Here is a 22,917-nt window from a genome sequence, read left to right on the forward strand (position 1 = left end):
GACCCCATTCTGTAAACAGGAGCAGACAACTCTATCAAGCATTTTGATTGGATTATGGCCCCTTTTTGACTTTAAATGTGATTGTAATAGTTTGCGTACCACCCAAAATATTTTCAAAGTCCATTGAGATATTGCTTTCATATTTTGCATACTTGTTGACCATCATGACCTTATTCTGTAAACTGGAGCAGACAACTTTATCAAATATTTTTACTGAATTATGCCCCTTCTTCGAGTTAGAATGTGCTTATTGTAATGTGATTGTAATAGTTTGCATACCACCCCAAATATTTTCAAAGTCCATTGAGATATTGCTTTCATATTTTGCATACTTGATTATCATCATGACCCCATTCTGTAAACAGGAGCAGACAACTCTATCAAGCATTTTGATTGGATTATGGCCCCTTTTTGACTTTGAATGTGATTGTAATAGTTTGCGTACCACCCCAAATATTTTCAAAGTCCATTGAGATATTGCTTTCATATTTTGCATACTTGTTGACCATCATGACCTTATTCTGTAAACTGGAGCAGACAACTTTATCAAATATTTTTACTGAATTATGCCCCTTCTTCGAGTTAGAATGTGCTTATTGTAATGTTAAAGTTTGCGTACCACCCCAAATATTTTCAAAGTCCATTGAGATATTGCTTTCATATTTTGCATACTTGTTTACCATCATGATCTCATTCTGTAACCGGAGCAGACAACTCTATCAAGCATTTTGACTGAGTTATGGCCCCTTTTTTAGTTAGAATGTGCTTATTATAATGTTAAAGTTTGCGTACCACCCAAAATGTTTTCAAAGTCCATTGAGATATTATTTTCATATTTTGCATACTTGTTTACCATCATGACCACAGTCTGTAAACAGGAGCAGACAACTCTATCAAATATTTTGACTGAATTATGGCCCCTTTTCGACTTCGAATGTGCTTATTATAATGTTAAAGTTTGCGTACCACCCCACATATTTTCAAAGTCCATTGAGATATTGCTTTCATATTATGCATACTTGTTTACCATCATGACTTCAGTCTGTAAACAGGAGCAGACAATTTTATCAAGCATTTTGGCTGAATTATGGACCCTTTTCGACTTAGAATATGCTTATTGTAATGTTTAAGTTTTACTTATAGCTTATTTTATACTATCAAGCTCTGAGAATAGTCAAGCGCGCTGTTAACTGACAGCTCTTGTTTGTGATAGTAGTCCTCTTGTTAAAGTTAGTTTGATCAAACTTGTGTTAGAGTAAATTTTATTTCATGTCAATAATCATACCCAATTTAATACAACTTTTGCTGTACTTTTTGACCATGAAGGAAACCTGGCCGTGTGCTTGTAAAACTGTTTTTTTTTTTTTGTGCTTAACTCAAATCTGTGCTCATATTCTGATTTTCTCATATTTAACTCAGATGAATAGCCCCCAAAAAATCTTTTTAACTACATGTAGCTAACAAATTTTAGCTGCTGTACTTAATAGAAAGAACCAAATCAAAATTTATGCTCTACTGAGTTGAATATGTAACAAGTTTTATAAGCACAGGGACAGGTTTCATGGTGTTGTATTTCTCTTGTTTATCTTAGGTCTGATTATATTTTTGTAACACTACATTGTTGTTGTTATATTTTTTGTAACATTGCATTTTTGCTTGAAAAATATAAATGTTAAATCATAAAATAGATTTTGCTTTTTCATTCAGATAATTTTTAGGACAGAATTTTTCATATGTCTCCATAATATATATTCAGAAAGTTTCATGGTGAATAACATTTGCCAGAAGTTCGCCAAAAGTAAGGTTTGCCAGAAGTTCGCCAAAAAAAGTGTTCACCAGAAGTTCGCCAAAAATAGTGTTCGCCAGAAGTTCGCCAGAACCTGTTGCAAATGAAGTTTGCGGTGACTTTGCGGTAAACATATGATTAATTCAAATGGTTTGTGGCAAACTCACCGCACACTTTTACCATGCAGATTAGTTTGCGGCAAATTTGCGGCAATACTGTTTTGTCAATAACTGAAATATGCAAATAAGTTTGCGGCAAATTTGCGGCAAACAAATCTGGTTTGATAAAAAGTTTGCCGCAAATTTGCCGCAAACCTAATTTGCATAGTAAAAGTTCGCAAAAAAATAGGTTGCCGCAAATTTACCGCAAACATTGCGGCAAATTTGCCGGAAGCTTCGCCAGAGCCCTTATTTTTGGTAAGGGATGGTGATGATCGAGGCCTAACTAGGGTACCAGGTCTGAAAAAGACACATAATGCAGCAGGAAGAGTACAAGAACTATGAGCATAAATGAATAATGAATTAACATAAAATTTGGGGTTTTGGGTGGGTGGGTTAAATTTGACGATAGTCGATGTCGTTCGCTTGTTTTCCGAGAATGAAATGGCAGAATAATAGCTCAAAATTGCATAAAACGAAATTCACGATTTATCAGCAAAACAACACAGGGGAAATAACTACGAGTGGTCAGGCTAATTACGTAACTTGCTATTATCGTTGTCGCCGCACGTCACGTTCCCACTGTTAGGCTCAGGTGTAGAGTCCATAAAAAATGAAGCTATTTATTGCACAAAGCGAATCATAGATATACTGGTAGTGATGATAAACCCGGACAGATGATAAAGTCGACCACCTTGGAAATATTCGATTGCAATCGGTTATTTATAAAGTTGAACACACCATCTAGTAGTTTCCACTTATAACACCAACTGGTGTAAACAAAAACAAAATTGGTAAATATTCTGTATAAATAAATGACTTACATAAATTTGTATAAAAAATATTTATCCAAAATTACTGGGGAAGAGGGTGTTTTTTGCGCATGCTCACTGTCGAAACATGAAGGTCTGACATTTGGTAACTTTTCATTACTTGATCAGGAATGACTGTTGTAGCTTTTTGGGGAAAGTTTCAATATAATAATACCAAAAAAATTTTGTAAATGACAAAGTGTTCGAATTTATCATCAGTCAACGTTCATACAGTCCCCTTTTTACATACCCCTTTCAGGGCCTCACTTCGTGTGAGTTTATTTACTAAATGTAAATTTGAATCATGTAAAGTTTTCAGCAAAGGTTAAGCTTTATTTTGATACCGACCGTTGATTACAATTTGCAGAAATAAAAAAGTTACAGGTAAAAAACCTCTTTTTCTGTTCGCGTTTATCATCAGTACCAGTAAATAAATATAATAAATATCAATATTTACTTCAATTTATAAAAAAAGCAAAATAATAAAAGTGTAAATGGGACATTTAATACGTTTGATGACGTGAGATCACAGAAACGTAGTGATAGAATACCCGAGTAGCAGTGGACAAGGTAAATAACTTGATAGACTTAAATTTGTTTTATCTCACATTGTAGTCCCTTATATGTGCATGTACTTAAAGGTATTTCCGCAAATTGAAATTAGAAATTCATGTGAAAAATCAGAATCCCCGAAACAGCTTTCCAAATGCAAGGACATGAAATATATATGATAAAAGTTGAAAAGATATATCTGTAGGTAAACTTGCGAGCATGAAAGCTACTCTGAGCCCTATCTCCACAGTGCTTTGTAAGAAAATGAGTGAACATTTTTGGTGCAAAATTTTGGTATCGTATGCAACCTAAATTGCTATAAAATATTTATTTTCAAATCAAAGAAATGCCAAATTAGTGCATACGAGCGTTACTTTTTCAAGAAAATGTCGTTAAACATTCTAATGCGCAAAACACGTGCACAGTTTTTCTGAAATATTTCGCCGCCATGTTTATTTCAAGGAATAAAATATATGATTGCTATTTTACCTCAGATTTCCTTACTGAAATATGTATGTCTCCTTATTCATGGTTAGAGATATCCATTTAGTATAGTTTTTCACTATCCGATCCCCTTAATCTGTTACCGATCCATCACATTTAAAGAATAAACGCAATGTGTAATGATAGTTTTTCGCTTTACACACCTCTCTTGGACAAGAAAGCCGTTTAACTTAAAATTTGTAAGCATCCGCTGGCAAAATATTAATGAAAGATCGGAACTTTTTCTAAAATAAAGTTGAATTTCAATCATTTTCAAAAACTGGAAATATTGCAGATTGTGTTGAATTTATAAATAAAACAAAAATCCCCAAAATAAACCATTTTAGATCTTTTCCGGGAACTATACGTTTTAGCCGAACAACGCATTTCAAGATGACACAAAACTGATTTCGCTTCGTAAACAATGTCAAAGTTCACATGCGGAACGCTGCTGAAAAGGTAAAAGTGCTTACTTGTTTCAGTTTTACGTCCTGTAGAAAACAATCAACTTTCAACTTTGAATGCATATATGTTTTATAATTATTCCAATATAAAAAACTGTCCGATCTTTTCCGAGAGAAATAAAACGAAGCAAATTTAACTTTTTGTTTACACATCACCATGTGAAATTAAAGGCATGTACTATCACGAGACTCCCGCGCATTTTCAACCTCGTGGTGAATAAACTGAATTTACTTTAAAGTATGGTGTCTCATTTGAGCCAGTTATTTGTTAATTTAGAGAACATACATTAAAGAAGTGATTATGAGATTTTGCATGTGTACGAATATTTACTAGTCAACTTTAGATTAACGACGATAGAAAACAAATGTGCACTCGGCAAATAGCAAGTCTATTATTTTCAGGTGTATACTGAACACTGATTCCAATGTTCGTAATTTTCAGATAAAGAACTCCTTATCTTTGGTTTCTTAGACAGTCTTAGTACTTGATCGCTGCTTCCGCTGTCAACACCGCAGTAATCACTAATGTAAAGTCAGTGTCCATTTCTATGCCGGAATTTCAATACACATTTATTATCAGTTTAAATGTATGAAAATGTGAAAAAATATCATTGTTTTACAAAGAACCAAGATACAGAAAAGTTGCTTTTGAGATATTGCTGATTTTAATCATCAGGTTTTCGCGTGAAATGTTCAACTGATTGCATTTTGTAACATGTTTCGTAGTTATCTACAATTGTATACAAATTATATTACCTCCTAACATATTTGGCTGACATTTTTTCTGCGATTTATTACATGCTGCATAAATTCTCATATTGTATATTAAAAAGTCGATAGGTCAAAACTGGTTAGTTTATTTGCATATATCATGATTAAGCAAATATTTCGATTGTTTCTATAATCTATAAATATACAATCACGTATGTGTGAGAAAGTTACGTTAAGTAATTCCGGTAGTTACCGCAGGAAGTGTCGAAATTCCATTCCCACCAAATTTTCCAAATTTTCCGTGAGATAAGCAGCGCGTTAGTACATAAATTCCACTATAATAAATTAAACCTTTCTTATAATTGCACAGTCCTTTAAAAGAATTTTGGATCGTTGCCAAATCTTGTTCTCATTAAGTCTGAGACTTCTCTTACAATTTTAGGCAGTTTGGTACACCATACGTAGAAAAATCATTGTCCGCACATTGCACTACTTTTATGTATGTGAAAATAGCAATATGTACAGATTTATTTTCGTTTTAATACATGAGGTTGTCAGATTTGAAAACAGATTTTGTACTTAGTTTAGTTCTATTCAGTAAGACATTTCTCCTATGCACTAACTGAAACTTTGAAATAACTTTTGCCATTCATGAATCTTTAATAAAGTATTTTGAAAGGATTTATAAATCTAACCAAAAATTTGGAAAAATACAGATAAAATATCTTTTTTGTTTATTTCAAAATTTTCGTTTTACTTTTTACACAGCTACTTTTAGTTCAGGTCTTGCAAACTGAGCTGTTTTTGTACTCTGGAATAGCTGCATGTGAAAGCTTTTGTTCACTATATTTTCACACCTCAAATGACGGTCACCCTAAATTCAAGATGGCGGAAGTACCTTAAATATTCAATTATCTGATATACCAATGCTTGTATTGTACTATTTAATTGACCTGTCAAAATATGTTCCCGGCTTTCATGTTAATCTTATATAGGCTCGAACAGAATATAATGAAAGCCGCGTCCATGTTTTGACAGGTCAAATAAATTGTACATTGTTTTTAATAAATAGATATGACCTACTACAGTCCATAAAATAAACAAACCTGTTTGTAAACATTGCATGGCGAATCCACACAGAAGGAGAAGAAGCATTTTATAGAAATATTCTGGACATATCCGTAGCCCTGATCAACCTATAAAGAAACGGGCCAGTCTATTTATAGAATAGCTGATTTCGACATGCGCATTAAAGTATAAACGCATTCAATGTTGTAGATTTGTTTGGTTTAAAATGGCTGAAATGAGCCCAGGAATAAGAAAATAACACAGATAGTCAGGTAAATACTTTTTAACGTTACTTTTTGTAAGATAAATGTTTTGTGATATAAATATCTATACAGTTGACAAACAGACTGTGGAATATTTAACAAATAATCACCCTAAATTATGATTTTGATATCTCTTGAAAGCGAAACAAGGAAATGTCTAGGAGTACGGATCCGTACCTACGGATAGATCCATTCCTCTAGATAATCCTGTTAGGGGTTGTCTAAGGGTAGTCAAAATAATTCGACATTCAGATTGTCTAATATTTGTGACGGGGCAATCTAAACGTCAAAACTTTGTAGGACCAAAATAATGGAGGATAAATCACAGTACACAGTCATGTAAAGTTATCGGTTTCTAGACAAGGCAAACATTAACCGTGTACAGTACATACATAGGTTTAAATAACCAGAAAATTCGTAATTTTGGATATTATTTGATAAGTTTTACTTAAATCAATGAGGAATTGAATCTCTTTTCGATACATGTAAGTTTTATTTGAATTTATGGCCAATTATTGACGTAATCAGCATTTAAACAAGTAGCATGTAAAGCGACGGCAGCGATGAAAATTTCATCGGAAAATGCTTCCACTATTTTGGTCTTTCGAGTGTTTGACGCGGGTGGGGATATTGTCCATATAAAAAAAAAAACTTCAATATTTCATAGGATCGCGGTTTCGCCATCGTGATCTCGCGGTTCGCGCTCCTTGCATCGCTTTCTCTAACGATATGCGTAGCACTAGATTACGATGGCAAATTGCAAGATCACGAAACTTTAGCAATTCCGGGCTTTGCCATCGTGATTTCGCGCATGTGAAAATTCTCGATTATATGCTTCGTCATCGTGATTTCGCGCTTTGCCGTCATGATTTCTCTCCTTGCCATCATTATTCCGCGATTCGCGTCTCGCCTGCTCATGATAGAGAAGCGCGAGATCACAATGGCGAATGCGAAAAAAAAAATGAAAATTTCAGGCTTTAACATTAACATTGGGTAGAAATGTTACCAACAATATTGAATCATAAAAAAATGTTAAAAACATAGCGTGATTATCGATATATCTCGACGACATCTAAAACCAAGTATTACACAACAAAATCTTGATTGGACATATTTTTAGAATGTTGTTCAAAAGTCTTCTGAAATATAATACATATAATTTAGTTACCTGAAAGGCCATTGAAAAAACGGTAATTACCAATTATAAAGAAAGACTGTGAATTGGTTATCAGATACTGTAATATCGTATGACTTGTACCGGTGTCAAACCTTGGCAATACGCCTAGGATATAACTAGATGTGAATATTTGATTTTTTTTATATTTTATTTTCTAAACATTGGGACCATGGAATAATTGATAATTTCTATAATAATATGCTTGACAAATTACGTCTGCAGTGATATACAAATTGTCGTGTTTAAAAGCTTTTAGCCTTGAAAATGTCTCTTCCAACAGTTTATTGATTTTTGACATTGTATTATAATTGTATAGAAGAAATTTGACTCTTTAAAACCGTTAGCGTCGACGGCGTATGAATGTAATATTTCAATGATAGGATTATTATATTGTCTAAATAAACAATCAAAAAGTAGGATAATGACTGTACCTAAATTGTTAACTAAAACTACAAAGACAATTATTGGTGGATTTCAATGCACGTTAAATTAACCAATTATATAAACCAGTTTGCTATTACTTCAGTTTACTGTACTTTAAACAAAATATGAAGTAAGCAATGATTGCGTATGAAGCAATCTCCCTTGCATGTTATAGACTTCTTGTTGCAACCAAATAAATTAGCCAGTTTATTTGTCTATGCTTGCCAGATTTTCAATACGCAGTTGCGTATCTGCGTAAAAGAAGCTACGCGCATGTTTTGCCATGGGTTATTTACAGCTTTAATTTGGTAGAAAAATCAAACAGATACACCGACCATTCTCCCGATTATTTACTTTTTCTTCCGTGACGGCAGGGCTCCAGAAGAGATACGTATTAGCGTAAATTACGCTTTTAACTGATGCATATACATGTACAAATGTCTAATAATTTTTTAACGTATAGAAACGTATACGAAATTACAGAAACACACACAATGACATTTTACTAGCGTAAAACAAAATCTGAATTGTCTGGATGATTTATGTAGCAAAGCACGGTTTCATGAATTCTCACTCATTGAACGTACACACGCATTGAATGGTACTCAATAGACCTAGCTTGAACTATATTATACACTCAATGCATGCGTAAATCAAATAGTTGGGAATTAATATGTACGGTACGGTAGTGTATTTTAAAGCAGTGTCAAAAATATCAACTTCCAGTGCGGAGTAAACAACAAAAATGTGTCTTTCTAAGAATGTAAAAGTGAACAAACACTCGACGCATTCTTTAAACCAACAAAAATGATCCCAAATAGCTAAAGGTATATTAAATATTTGATTCAGTAGTGAGTTTGAAGCCAAAGCAAGCAAAGGGAGAAAAAAGAAGCAATAACTTGAATACTTGAATTGAAACAGAACTGCAAACAAATTCTTGGGTGTTCCTAAAGTTATTCCTGGCCAATTTCAGATATTACTATTTTACTAATTCACAAAAAATATGATGAGTAAATACTCACAGGCCAAACAAATTAAGATAACGGTTCTGTTTTGATTAATGTATTGTAAAATAAACTGTTGATAAAAGATCCAATGTAGTGTCAAACTCTCAAATGAATGATATTTGAAACTCTATTTGGTGTTCCTCCGTTTTTAAGGTTCGAATGGAAGGATATGAACAATTAAGATTCAAGTTTTAGTTGAATATTGGTTTAATCTTATTTTGTTTTTCATTTGCAACAAAATTTGAGATATAAATAACACAAAACATCTGGCAAAAGGAGGTCCGTACTCCTAGACAAGGTAGTGAGTTCGATCCCCGACCGCGTCATACCAGAAACGTGAATAATGGTACCAGTAGCTCCACTGCTTGGCGCTCAGCATTAAAATGGAAAATTGCTTCTCTGACTAGTATAGGGGTACGGATCCATAAACACTTTCTTTTTTAATGAATACTAATAACGGGCTGACGCTATTGAAGATTTTAGATATTTAGATGTAAAAACGTATATGTAGACTAACTCTAGTTTCAGATAATATTATATGCTTGCTGATGTGTTGAGCTGCATATTCATTACTTCAAGTCGGTGTTGACGTGAAAAGAATGTGGTTCTTTAGATACTAAAATCGAAAGAAAGAAAATCTTTTCCTATGTAATCGAATAATTTTCGACTATATCTTCAAAAAGTTGCCTATTCCACCTTCATCAGCCTTTTAATTAGTTTTTCAAACCCCTCGATAGCCTAATGGTAGAGCGTCCACTTTACGCGCAGGAGGTAGCGATTTCGATCTCCGATCGCGTCATACCAGAGACGTGAAAGATGGTACCAGAAGCTCCACTGCTTGACGCTCAGCATTTAAATGGAAACTTGCTTCTCTTCTCTCATACCCTTGAGTCAGGAATGAGGTGTAGAGAGTGATTATGTTAGGTAAAGAACTTGCTTCAAATCGACCGAAAATAAATTAGTATAAACTAATATAATTCATTTTCGTAGGTGCCAGAATGTGTTTACACAAACGCAGACGTACAAATCCCACTTAGTGGAAGATTCCTTGATAAATATAGCGGTGACAACAACATCTATTCCCGTCATAAACTTGTTCATGTTCAAATAAAAATATTTTGTTGTTGCAGAAGAAGTAACTGCTACTTGTTTTCACTGTTAACACATTTGTTATGCTGGAGAGAACGTCCTTAACGTTATTTCTGTGTGATGTCTATGAGGATCAACAATGTGCTTTAAATATGATCCCTTGCTTTTAATGATTATTGTCTGAAATTGGAATTGACCAGCCCATGAGCTTTAGCGGTCGCATTTTTACACAAATAAAAACATTAAATCGGAGGAACATAGCCGAACTTGTTTAGATAAAAGCAACATACCTTTTTAACAACTCTCTTTAGACATGACTGTGCTCTTGCTAGTAATCTTTTTATACGCCCGTTTTGTATAATGTGATGACGCGTGCGTCTATCCGTCTGTCCGTCCGTCAGTCATAATTCGAGTCCAGAACATAACTTCATAACCATTAAAGGTATCGACTTTAAACTTGGCATATAGATAGATTACGATGTAATACGATGTACAAAGCGCATGAACCGGCCCCGTAGAACAAAGGTCAAGGTAGAAAAGTATTGATCCCAAAGGTCAGAACTGTCTATCATATTTCGTGTCCGAAGCAAGCTTACTAACCATTCATGGTATTGACATCTAACTTGGCATGCAGGTAGGTAATGATGAGTGAAAGTGCACAGAATATGAACCTGGTTTAAGGTGATCTCATAGGTCAAATCTGTCCGTAATATTAGTTCTGAAGCATAACTTATTAACAATCCAAAGGTCAAGGTCCAGGTCTAATCTGCATATCATATTTCGTGACCAGGGCATAACTTAAAGATTTGAGGAAAAAAAACCATTCAGTATCTTACCCTCTGATATCATGTCACCTCTACCGCTTACACCCTGCTTCCCCCATCCCAGACCACAACCCCCCACCCCCCTCCCCCGCCCAAACACACACACACACACCTCCTGTTTTATGATTCCATCTGGAATAGTTTTAAACGAAACATGGTTTAAAAATTAACTACTACATTTAAAGGCAACACTCATTTTCTACATTAGTTTTGGATAAACTATAATTCTTAAACTGAAATGGTAACTCGGTAAGTTGTGCTGACATTATTGATGTTTGACATACGTCCTAAATGGAACACGCAAGTCTACTAAAAAAAGGGATTTCATTCATCGACAACACAACCTTTGACAGAATTACCACTTCTTCAACACAAACTGGGCATGTGTCTGACATGAGTCAGTTGTAAGTGCTAAAATGAATACCGGTAAATGTTGATGATCGATCAAGAAGGTGCCGATTACGGTAATACCATGTATATTAAGTATACTAAAAGTGAGCCAGTTTCATACATTTGTCCATCACGTGTCATCACTTTCAGTGTACGGACCTTTTGGAGAGGTAAATAGACTCATGGGATGGGACTAACGCAACACAATCTAAACCTTGTTATTTTAGCAGCGGTGAACGCACACTAGGTCAAAAAAATAACTAGAGTATTTTCAATTCTAACCCGACCAGCAAATAACCTAAATACACCTAGTAAAGCATCAGTCAACGGTTATTTTGCGATCGCGTGCTGTTACTTCGTCTGATCCAGGTGCGTAGCACGGTCGTAAAAAGTAGTTACCATTTTTTCTAACACTGTTGATACTAGTATGTCCTGTTAGGATCGAAATAACAAGTTACCAATATACACTGTATCACTCAGGCCTATGACCTTCGTGATATATTCTTACGCATAAGAACTCAGAACACGGGTTATTCGACGATAAACCACGATTAGGAACTTATTATTCCTTAAAATAAAAACTGTATAAAGTCTCTTACTTTTCTTACGTCAGTGAAGAGCTGAACTTCACTTATACAGGCTATATTTTTTTCGGTTTTCAGTTTTACTTATGGCCATCGGTAAACCTCTATTTTATTTTTGCATCAATTTGCATCAACGAATATTTGTTTTGGTGGTTACTTTTAGATAAAACTGTGAACGTAATGGCACATCAGCGCCATTTAGAGAAGACAAAATACAGACAATGGGTGAAGGCCGGGCTTGGATTGACATATCTGACAGAAGGAATAGCACCTTTTTGTGAAGACATCGCAGAACTCCAACATAAAGACATCTTAGACAACATTAAACAAACAAAGAGTCTATCAGCAGTAACATGTGGTCAATGCAGCTGGACGACACTTAGACCTGACCATGCAAAAGGAGGAAACAGATCATGTACGTTAGGTCAAAGAAATTGCAACTGCTGCAATCCTGCTGGTAAAATTACTTGCCCAAACAAAGTATGTGGCGCCATCTATGATGCAGTTGTAACAAGCCACGGATTTACACCGCCAGCGCCTTATTGGAAAAACACTGAGACACAGCATTGGTGCACAGACCCATGGTCTATCGCTAAATGTTTCATCAATGCCCCCGGATACGACAAGAAAACATCAGCAGCCGATATCGACTGCATCGGGTTACTACACTTGATTCGGAACAACCAGTATTTTCACAATCATGTCCAATGCACAATTACTCCAACTGACGTCTTCTTAAAGGTAATATCGTCGAGTATTATCATTACAACAAAACGTGGTTAACTGTTATAGATTAAAGATTCAGCTTTAAAACTGACTCGTAGGTATTTATCTTATTAATGCTAATCTCTTCAGTAGAATTCGTATTTGAGAGTAATATTTCTAAGAAAAATTATGTGAATTCATGTATTTGCGCTTTAGTGTTGTACGTTTAAAATGGGCAACATTTCGTGAAAACTTTTATTAGACATGAAATAAAAGGGACATTTTTCCATATTGATCTATATTTCACATTTACTTTCAAATTACTCGAAAATAGCATCTTTTTATTCTAACTCGATAAATAGTTTCTGACATTTCTTTGCTTGATAATGTAGTTGACTATGAATTGAAATAAAGGTTATACATTTTACTGTTCAGCCATTGATAGAACAGTTAGCCATTAATAGATAAGATCAATGTAGGATGGTACAAATGTAGATCATTTGAATCGAAGCAACTGTTAAATCAATATATCAAATTATAATAAAGGTAATAGCGGACAGGAACGAGATATTTCACTCAAGTACAATGGAACTAGAAGAAACAGAAGCAAATAGTTACATAGATGATATGATAGCTGTTCTTCAAGATGGTAAGGAGTTGAACAATCGACAGGATGCTAAAGACGCTGTGAAGAAACTTGAAGAAGTAAGCATTTAACAAACTTCGTGGCTGCTTGAGCTTGCAAAAATGCCACCTTTAACTAGTTTTCACTGCATGTTAAAGTTAGTATGCGCCCTTTGTCAAGATTTTTTTTTAAATCGTCGGATTCCTTTCAAATCTGGATTATGTACGCGTCATTCAACTGCCGTTGCGTTAATGTACTTTTTATTTTATTTAGACGCCGGTAACATGGCAACACAATGACGTCAAAGCGCCATCTGTCGGCTCTTACTGAAATCGGGGTGTTTCTGTGTTTTTTCGTTGTATCTTTTTATTAGTGCATCAAAATTCAAACTACGTTGTAATCACGATGAAAATATCTATAAAACATTACAATATATTTGCCATTAATTAAGCCACTGTTGCATTCGGCGGCGCATTGTGCGTGTAACGTCAAATTTGTACCATAAAATTTGCTGTAATTCATATCTGTTGCATTTCTTACAATTTTCATATCCAAATACTCAAACAAATGCACAAAATGAATACTTATGAGATCTGTTTAAAGATGCATGTTCTGTTTTGCAACAGAAGTAATGAAATAAGTGTTTTCTAAATGTTTCTTTCACTTTGAAATTTATTCAGTTAATATAATCATATTTGTACATAAAACACATTTACTACCGCTTTCCACTTTTAAATTATCAAATATTTTCAGGTTTTACTTTGCTTAAGATATTCACGTTCTCTTTGCTTGAGAGTTCACGTAGTTCATTTACATTTATGTAGCGAAGCGCTCCTTAAATCCGCTGGATAAATTACACTGGCTGTTTTTGTTTTTAAGTATCCAGTTTATTTTCCGTAACAAAAAGTGTAACTTCTAACTCACAGAGCTAACAATCTTAATCTAACATGAATTTGCCTTTTATCCTTTCTGAACTCTGAACTTGTCGTGCTTAGGCCGCTATGCCTCCTTCTCCGCCCAATGTACAATTTGTCTCCATATATATACAGATCAGTTGAATATCCCATTTACATATACAAAATTAATGAATTCTGACAAAAAGCACAAGTAATAAACAATAAAAATATTTCTCTTAAAATACACATAAATTGTCTTTCAATGCTACACGCAGTGCCGATCAATTTACCTCAGTATTATGAATATTACACTTATATGACCTGGGGCATTTTATATGCACTCCGTGAGAATGAAGAAACATGTTTTTCTTTAGTGACGTGCTTTTAATTAACCTATATTTTTATAATACTTACATGAGCTGACTGCTTGTGCACTTCATGAGAAAAAAACAACCAGTTTTTAGTTCCACTATTCAGAGAATAGGAGGGCTATTCTACTCGCCGGGCGTCGGAGTCGGCGTGACCTTTCTTGGTTAAAGTTTTTCGGCAACCTTTGTTTTTCTGTCATATCTTTGTTACTGTTGCATATATCTTACTGTAACATCACATAAACATTGTCCAGCATACAAACAAAGTATGTGCAGGGGCTGGGCCCGTTATACCCAAGGTCAAGGTCACCAAGATGTTATACTTGGGTTATTTTTAAGGTTAAAGGTTTTCGGCAATCTTTGTTTTCCTGTCATATCTTTGTTATCCCCCACCGATGAAATCGGGAGTGGGGTATTGAAATGGCGTTGTCCGTCCATCCGTCCGCAGCCATTTTTCAGTAACTAGCAGGTAAAATTTCATGAAACTTGAAATAAACATGAACCATCATCCTGCGATGATGCCCGTCAAGTTTTTTTTTATTAGTTTATTTCCCTTAGAGTAATTGCCCTTTATTTACTGAAAAATGCCCAAAAATGTCCGTCCGCAGCCATTTCTCAGTAACTAGCAGGTAGAATTTCATGAAATTTGAAATAAAGATGAACCAACATACTGCGATGATGCCCATCAATTTTGGGGTCACTCGATCTGAGGTCACGGTCACAGGGGCTGAACATAGAAAACTCTTTCCAATCAATAACTTGAGAACTACTTTACACAGAATGTTGAAACTTAATAGGATGATTGGACATGCAGAGTAGATGACACCTACTTATTTTAGGGTCACGTGATCAAAGGTCAAGGTCACAGGGGTGTGAACATGGAGAACTGTTTCCAATTCATAACTTGGAGAACCACTAGGCCCAGAATTTTGAAACTTACTGAGATGACTGCACATGCCAAGTAGATGATCCCTATTTAAGCCAACCATTATTGTCTCTTTGACTTTCGCTCCTGTCCCCTATTGACTTCTTGCCTATTCGAGTATGCATTGGGGGAGACATGCGCTTTTCTATAAAAGCATCTTCTAGTTAACCTTGGTTTTTCTTTGTTTCTTCTCGCCTTTTTCCTACTTATAAAATTTATTCCTCCAACAGAAAGACATTATATCAATTTCATTACATTTACTATATGTGATTAGCTCAAGAACAAAGGCTTCGTCATTACTACTGAAAATGAAGCAAACATTCTCAGAGTTGTCACTGAAGAAATTAGAGGTATGTTAGAGAGATTTGAAAATAAAACAGAAGATCTAGCAACAAAGGCAGAGTGTGATAGACTTCGAAAACAACTCTCAGAACTAACATCGGTCATATCGGAACTAAAAAAGGTATGTTTCTTGAACTTCAAACTGGAATTGTTATATGGTTATATCAGAACTGAATGAGGTATCTAAAGTGAAAGAAATAGAGTTCCTCTTAAACCAGTGCTAGAGGGCACGAGAGGATTTGCGTTTTTATTACCTCATTTAAATTAGATTGGTTTCATTCTCTTGTGCGCGTGCGTGTGCGTGTGCTTATTTGTAGCCGCCACCGGTAACACAAATGGACTACTCTTTTTGAGGATCAAAGATTGTTAGGAATTTTAATGGGCTGAATGTGCATAATACAGAAGACGCTCAAATACCAGAAGCCTGCCTGGTTCTTTACGTGCCAGGTGTAAAGCACGCGGACAGGGGACTCTTATCCCGGTGTAAGTACTGTTAAGTAGGAGGAGCGGGAGCTCGAACCCACGACCCCTGGTTTTGTCAAGTAGCGTAATTAATGGACCACTTCATCCGCTTTGACATTCTGTGCTTCCGAAGGATCTGCTCATATGTGCAATATCTTCAGTTAGACACACTTATCCCCCACCGCCCGAATCCGTCTTTGTAACGGTGTTTCCGCCGTTTACACTTCTCTACTTGCAGACGACATTTTAGCAGGCTGGTACTATCCTTCCATGAGCTCTTGTTGTCAGTAAGGTAACTTTGCAAATTTGGAATTGAATTGAATACTGTATTGATACATGGAAAGCAGCAGAAGTTCATAATCACAACCTCATGAATTTCTTCTTTCAGCCAAACCATGCAGCAGTTCAAGATATGGCAGTCTCTCACGCTGCACTCTTATTGGATTGTTTTAACCGATATGTTTTCTTTTAAGGAGATGAAAAGACTCAAGGCAGATGTTTCGTCTCAACAAGAACCTCCTGATTATGAGCGGTCCAAACTAGGTAAGAGTTAAATAGTACATAAAATTAGGTAATAGTACATAATATGAGCAGTCCAAATTAGGTAATAATACATCAAATGGTGAATTGATCTTGAGCTGTCCAAATTAGATAAAAGTACATCGAATTAAGTTATATTTCATTAAAATTGTAAATTGATAATGGTCAGTCAAAATAGTAAATTGATAGTACATCGAATAAAGAAAAAGTACACCAAGTGTTAAACCGAATATGAAAAATCCAAATAAGATTATAGTATATCAAATAGTAATAATTTGCTATCTGACAAATGGCTAAAAATATGGTTCCTTGTTTCTAACAACATGTGGATTTAGCGAAAATTCATAGGAAGCTTCACTTTCAAGAGGACATCTCATATTATTTTCATGGTCCGGTCATCGGTTATTGGCCTTTCGTTATTGAACATAAGTAAACTAAAGCACCGCTTTCTTGTCGAGAGTATTCCTCAGCAACCAATGGCTGAAACTTAGCGAAACTTTATTGGAAGCTTCATTCTCAAGAGGAGATGTGCATATTATCTTCATGTTCCGGTCGGACGATTTTCACCGAGTTATTGCCCATTGATTATTGAACATAAGTATACTATAGCACCATTTCTTGTCTGGAGCACTGACTGGAATTCAGCGAAATTTCATTCCCAAAAGGAGATGCGCATATTATGTTCGTGTTCAGATTTGTTTTAGTTATTGCCTTTTAATTATTCAGCATTGGAAAACTGTTGCGCCATCCTTGTTCGGAGTATTTCTCAGCAATCACTGGCTCAAATTCAACGAAAATTCATAGGAAGCTTCACTCTTAATAGGAAATGCGCATATTATCTTCATGATCTGGTCGGCTGATTTTTCACTGAGTAAATTGCCCTTTGATTATTCAGCATTAGTTAACTAAACGCCATTGCTGTCCGAAGTATTTCTCGGCAACCCCTGGCAGATATTAAACAAACTTCAAAGGGAGAGGAGATGCGCATATCTTCTGCATGTATTTTCTCAACAACTATTTCCTGGAGTTCAAAGTAACTTCTTCAGAAGCTTCACTACTAAGACGAGGCATGCGTCCAGTCGATAAACCGCTTTTGTGCTGTTAAAGTGCAACTGTCAACATCCATCAGTTCTACCGATATTTTATTGTTTCTTGAAGGTCTTTATACAGATACAATAAAAGTTATTGGGTTGGATTATGATAAGATTACTAAAACGCGTGAATAAAACGCTAATATTGCCTTATGTTAGTAGATATCTGGACATGCCTACTTTTACTCTGTCTTTCGGACCAAGCAGTTCAATAAAATTATCAACAGAATTTGTATTTAAATCATGCTTCAATTCAGTAATAATATATCCAGAAGTATGATTTGTTGTTAAATAAATTATTGGTACATGTATTGCATAAAAACAGTTTTCATTTTTCTTTGTTTAATATTGATATAATTCGGGTCGTGTTAGTGTATGAAACTGGAGTCTCAAGGAAACAGTATAACATACGACAAGGAATAGACTATTGTAAACTACTTTTTTATTTTCCAATGTAACTATATGAACAGGTTCTTTTTTCCATGGAATATGTTTCTGTCAAAGATGCTTAACAGATACTTAAGTATTTCTAAATCTTATTTTGTGTTTTGAACACAGTAAACGCATAATAATACCACACAATCCAGATATCCGCTGAAATGCACGTGTATGGTTCCTCACTGCATGTTAATTATTCAGTTGTGTTTTACCGCTACAGAGTTACAGACAAGGTTGATAGAGTTTTACAGAGAAAATATACTACGCATGTCTGCACTTCCACAACAACAAGAGAGTAATCTTTGTGACTTTAAAGATGTATACGTTAGAACACGAATGGTGATTGAATCAAAAGATGAATTAAATAATGAACCAAAGCTTGAAGATGTTCGATCGATGTCTGATATTTTTGCAAAAGATGGTAAACCTATGAAATCCATCTACGTTCTCGGAGAAGCAGGATCCGGTAAAAGTTGCTTCTGTAAAAGTTTAGTAAATTATTGGTGTTTGGCACATTCTGACGGACAAAATATTGAAGATGAGTTCAGTGGGGTCAGGGAAATGAAGAAATTTAATTTTGTGTTTCTCCTTCCTCTCCGTCATTATATAGATAAGATGAAAATCAAAGAAATGCTTGAGGAAAAGTACGAGCACCCTGCTCTTAAGAAGCTTCTTGAATGTGAGTCTCGAACTTGTCTCGTTATTCTTGATGGTCTTGATGAATGGGCTCCCCAAGGGTCAAAGTGTCCTCCTGAACGCGGCGCATTGAAGGAATATACCGTCATAACTAGGTCACGATCATGGAAAATTGCTACGTTAGGAATAAGCGATAATGAGATACGACAAAAGATTAGTCTTAAAGGGTTTGATGATAAAACAACTGTAAAGAACATGATTAAAAAGACGGTCCCAATATTGAACAAAATATTTAAGAAAGATAAAGTTTCAAGTGACTGTGAAAAGGCGCTTAAAAATAAATCAGTGGCAAGTCTAAAACATACAGCAATTACGCTGAAACAGTTGATTTGCCTGTGGTATGACGAGAAACTTCATGGTGGAACCTCAAGATGTGCCCTATACACAGAAATGCTTGATCTGTTCTTTGACTGGCAGAAGAAGAAAGACCCCGACGATCCCCGATTCATAGAAATGATGAAACAATCAGAAGACCTGCAAAATGTAAAACTTCCTCTCTATCTGAGACATACAGAAGTCTGTAAATTATATAGTTACATCATTCATGACGTATCGCGGCTAGCTTATGAAACATTGTTCAATAACATGAAAGAAACATCTTTGTCATTTGACAGTTCTACCTTCGAACGACTGAAAATAACAAATGAAGTTAAAATCTGTTGTTTGAAATTGGGAATTTTGTCTGAAAATAAATGTCAAAGCCTGTCTGCAAGTAGAAATCGAAGGTCGATTATTGCATTTGTTCACAAGACATTTCAAGAATATCTGGCTGCAATATATATTGCTATCAAATTCAACGCTCATATCGTATCGTCGGCTGACTCGGGAAATGAGGATTTGTCTGATAAGTGTGCGGCATTTTTTCAAAGAGTTTTTTCCAAGTGCACTTCTTTGAACGACATATTAGAACAAGCAAATGTATTTATTATGCTATGCGGTCTGGAGCCTCGAATCGCTACATCCATTTCAAAGTATATATACGATATTGTTACAACGGACAAACGTGTTCTAGACTACAGACGAACAATAGATAATGAATATAGACATAGAGATCTTATATCAAATGTCCAGGGATGTATTTTAAACTGTATAGAAGAAGTACAAGCATGTCAAACTCGTATACAGTCTAACTTTTATCTAGGTGACATTTTGGTAACGCGGGCGTCACTTTGTGATAAATTCTGCTCAAGTGTTGAAAAACAATACCTTTCTCCTGACAGTGTCATTTCGCTTAGAACTGATTCATATCAAGTGAAAAAGAACATTGAAAGAGTATGGAAATGTTTGCAGAAATGTCAGCATATTGAAGCAATGCACATTGATTACGGTACAAGCAGTAAATTTGATGATGAAGAGATCAATTCTATCTGTGACGTAATTGAAAGAAATAATTCAACATTGAAAGCACTGTCTATAGCTTTTTCCCTTCAGAATATTGGGAAACCTATACAAAAAACTATAGTCCGTCGTCTGCCTGATATGAGTAATCTTGTCACATTAAATATAGAGAATCTCACTGTGCAACATGAAGACTTTACCTCACTATGCACTTTCCTATCAGGTAACAGTCATCTTGAACAAATATCGATTTTCAATACACGCTGTGAGGGCAGTACAGACAGTATGCCCCGTATGTGCTGGAATCAACATGAAGTAGATTTATCAGAGCATCAACAACTACAGTACCTGAAGTGTTATGACAATGTCACTGTGACTCGCGTTAACACTTCCAACCTAGAAATATTTAAATGTTTATTATTGAAGAACACAAATTATGTGAAAGTATTAGATAATTTAAGTACAGCTTACAAATTAGTTCATTTGTGTTACGATATCATTGGTTCAGATCAACATCATTCATATCATACTGTAACAGACAAATGGATCACATTGTTGCCATTATTACACCAGCTCTGTAACCTTACTTTAAGTCGTTTTACATTTACTGGCAATATAATGAAATTTCCCTCTGAGATGAAGAGTATGAAGATCATTGAACTTTTTGTAGTCAGAATGAGCTTGACAACATGGCGGCAGTTTGTTGATAGTCTTCCTTTAGTGCCGCTATCTGTAACGGTGGGAGTAGTGAACATGTGTATAACACGAGATGGAGAGGAATGTAACCCTGATATAGCCTGGTGGAGAGGAAGTGGAGGAGAAGAAGCAGCTGCACGGCAGTATATTAGACAAAAGGACGCGTTATTTAATGTGGAATATGAAAGTGGTTATGAATTTTATTTTTCAACGAAGAAGTAGTATAGTCATCAGCATAAATCATTACTGTTATAATACAGATGACCGTGGGAGTTGTTGCACATTTCATAACCTCTTATGAATAGACTCAATCAAACCGAGTCTGCTATTATTCTCCTTGGTTGCATTATGTGCCTCCAAAGGATATTTTTACAGATTCTGTTATTTTGTACTGATAGTTACAATAACGGAAGTGTGTCAAAGTTGTAGACATACATGTAACCAATTTCTAGTGTTATATTTTAGAAGAGTATAATTACCATGAGGTAATTAAAATTAATTTTATGTTTTGCTAAACTATTTTATTACTTGTTTTTTTTAGTTGATTATAGAAATATGTATATAAGTGAACATAACTTGAAAATTTCACAGTAGAAACATCAAATCTATTTTATACTTATACGAAACAGGAGGCGTTGCTTAATTTGGCATATGAAGTTGAATATATTCACCCGCATAAGTCATTAGTGTCGTGAAAAATTATGCCTTTTTTAACTGATACTAAAAAATAGAATAAGGAAATTTTGCCAAATTTGTAAAATGATCTACAGTGAAATCTGTGTATAAGGACAAGGGTTAAAATGATGAAATTAAAGTGTTTTTGCAGGTGGCCTTTATTTACAAATACACCGTAAATGTTGAATTCGGAAATTAAATAAGTGGCTGTTTATTCCCAGATGAAAGTACACCGTAAATGTTGAATTCGGAAATTAAATAAGTGGCTGTTTATTCCCAGATGAAAGTACACCGTAAATGTTGAATTCGGAAATAAAATAAGTGGCTGTTTATTCCCAGATGAAAGTACACCGTAAAGGTTGAATTTGGGAAATTAAATAATTAATTATTATTCACTGTTGAAAAAACAGCGTTAATTCAGAATTCGGAAATTAAAATAAAAGTGATTTTATTCACAGTTGAAATGCACGTTAATGTTGAATTCGAAAATTATATAAGTGATCTTTAAAATCATGTAATTTCTGCTCACATGTGGTCTGTAACACAAGTTTGACAGTAATCAGTGTTTCGTGAAAGGACAAAGTGATGAGATATCTTAACATTTGCTGTGCCGTATCACTTGACTGTATACAGGTACAAAATCTTTTAACACAACATATAGATTTTTTTCCAAAATCTGAAGTATTACCAGAGGTAAATTTCTGAAAATTGGCATACGTTTAGACAATTATATTGCCAATGTCCTACAGAAATTGCAATACAATAAAGTTTAGTTATCTAAAAAAATTAACTCAGTTTTCGACCACGCTCCAGTTTTAATGCGTCTTTTAACAAATTATACGTAAGTTCGAAAACACCTAACTGTACAATTGTGCGCGAGTTACATAAATTAATGCAATTTATTTATTAATATTTATTTTGCAACTTTTTATAAATGGGATGAGGTAAATATGACAGCATCGTTTGGTTTTGCTGTAATTTCTATTTACATTTTTTTCTAAATGAGTGTAATCAAGCAATTTAAAAATACAATGTAGTTGTGAAAATCATAAGTGTTGTAAGTGTAGACATCACTAAACATACATTGTTTTTAACTTAACATTTACCAAATATGTTACGCGATACTGAAAGATAAGTGGGATGGTAACAGTTATTTCTCTAAAATATACTAAGACGATGTCTGTTAAAAGTTAATCAGATTTTTCTCAAAATCATGTGCAACATAAAATATCTCTGTCATGTTTGTATGCCTATTTTTGAAGAAAAATGTCTATGTCGGTTTGTGTTCATGACATTATATTTTTTTTTTAATGACCGGTTACAAGTTCT

At 34.7% G+C, this 22,917-nt stretch overlaps 1 protein-coding gene across 2 annotated transcripts; it reads left to right on the forward strand.

Annotated features, from left to right (window-relative positions):
- Positions 1 to 6,130: 6,130 nt before the first annotated feature.
- Positions 6,131 to 21,454, forward strand: LOC123522959 (uncharacterized). Of its 2 annotated transcripts, XM_053549466.1 has the most exons (6): positions 6,132 to 6,306; positions 11,955 to 12,532; positions 13,043 to 13,201; positions 15,585 to 15,773; positions 16,588 to 16,657; positions 18,404 to 21,453. In XM_053549466.1, exons 2-6 carry the CDS (start codon positions 11,972 to 11,974, stop codon positions 21,133 to 21,135), a joined length of 3,711 nt encoding a protein of 1,236 aa, XP_053405441.1. In that variant the 5' UTR covers positions 6,132 to 6,306; positions 11,955 to 11,971; the 3' UTR covers positions 21,136 to 21,453. The 2 variants fall into 2 exon arrangements, with proteins under 2 accessions (XP_053405442.1, XP_053405441.1); XM_053549467.1 differs by lacking the exon at positions 15,585 to 15,773 and having other exon boundaries at positions 6,131 to 6,306; positions 18,404 to 21,454.
- Positions 21,455 to 22,917: the final 1,463 nt, after the last annotated feature.

The sequence above is a fragment of the Mercenaria mercenaria genome, chromosome 8 (genome assembly GCF_021730395.1).
Source record: "Mercenaria mercenaria strain notata chromosome 8, MADL_Memer_1, whole genome shotgun sequence".
NCBI classification, from domain to species: Eukaryota; Metazoa; Mollusca; class Bivalvia; order Venerida; family Veneridae; genus Mercenaria; species Mercenaria mercenaria.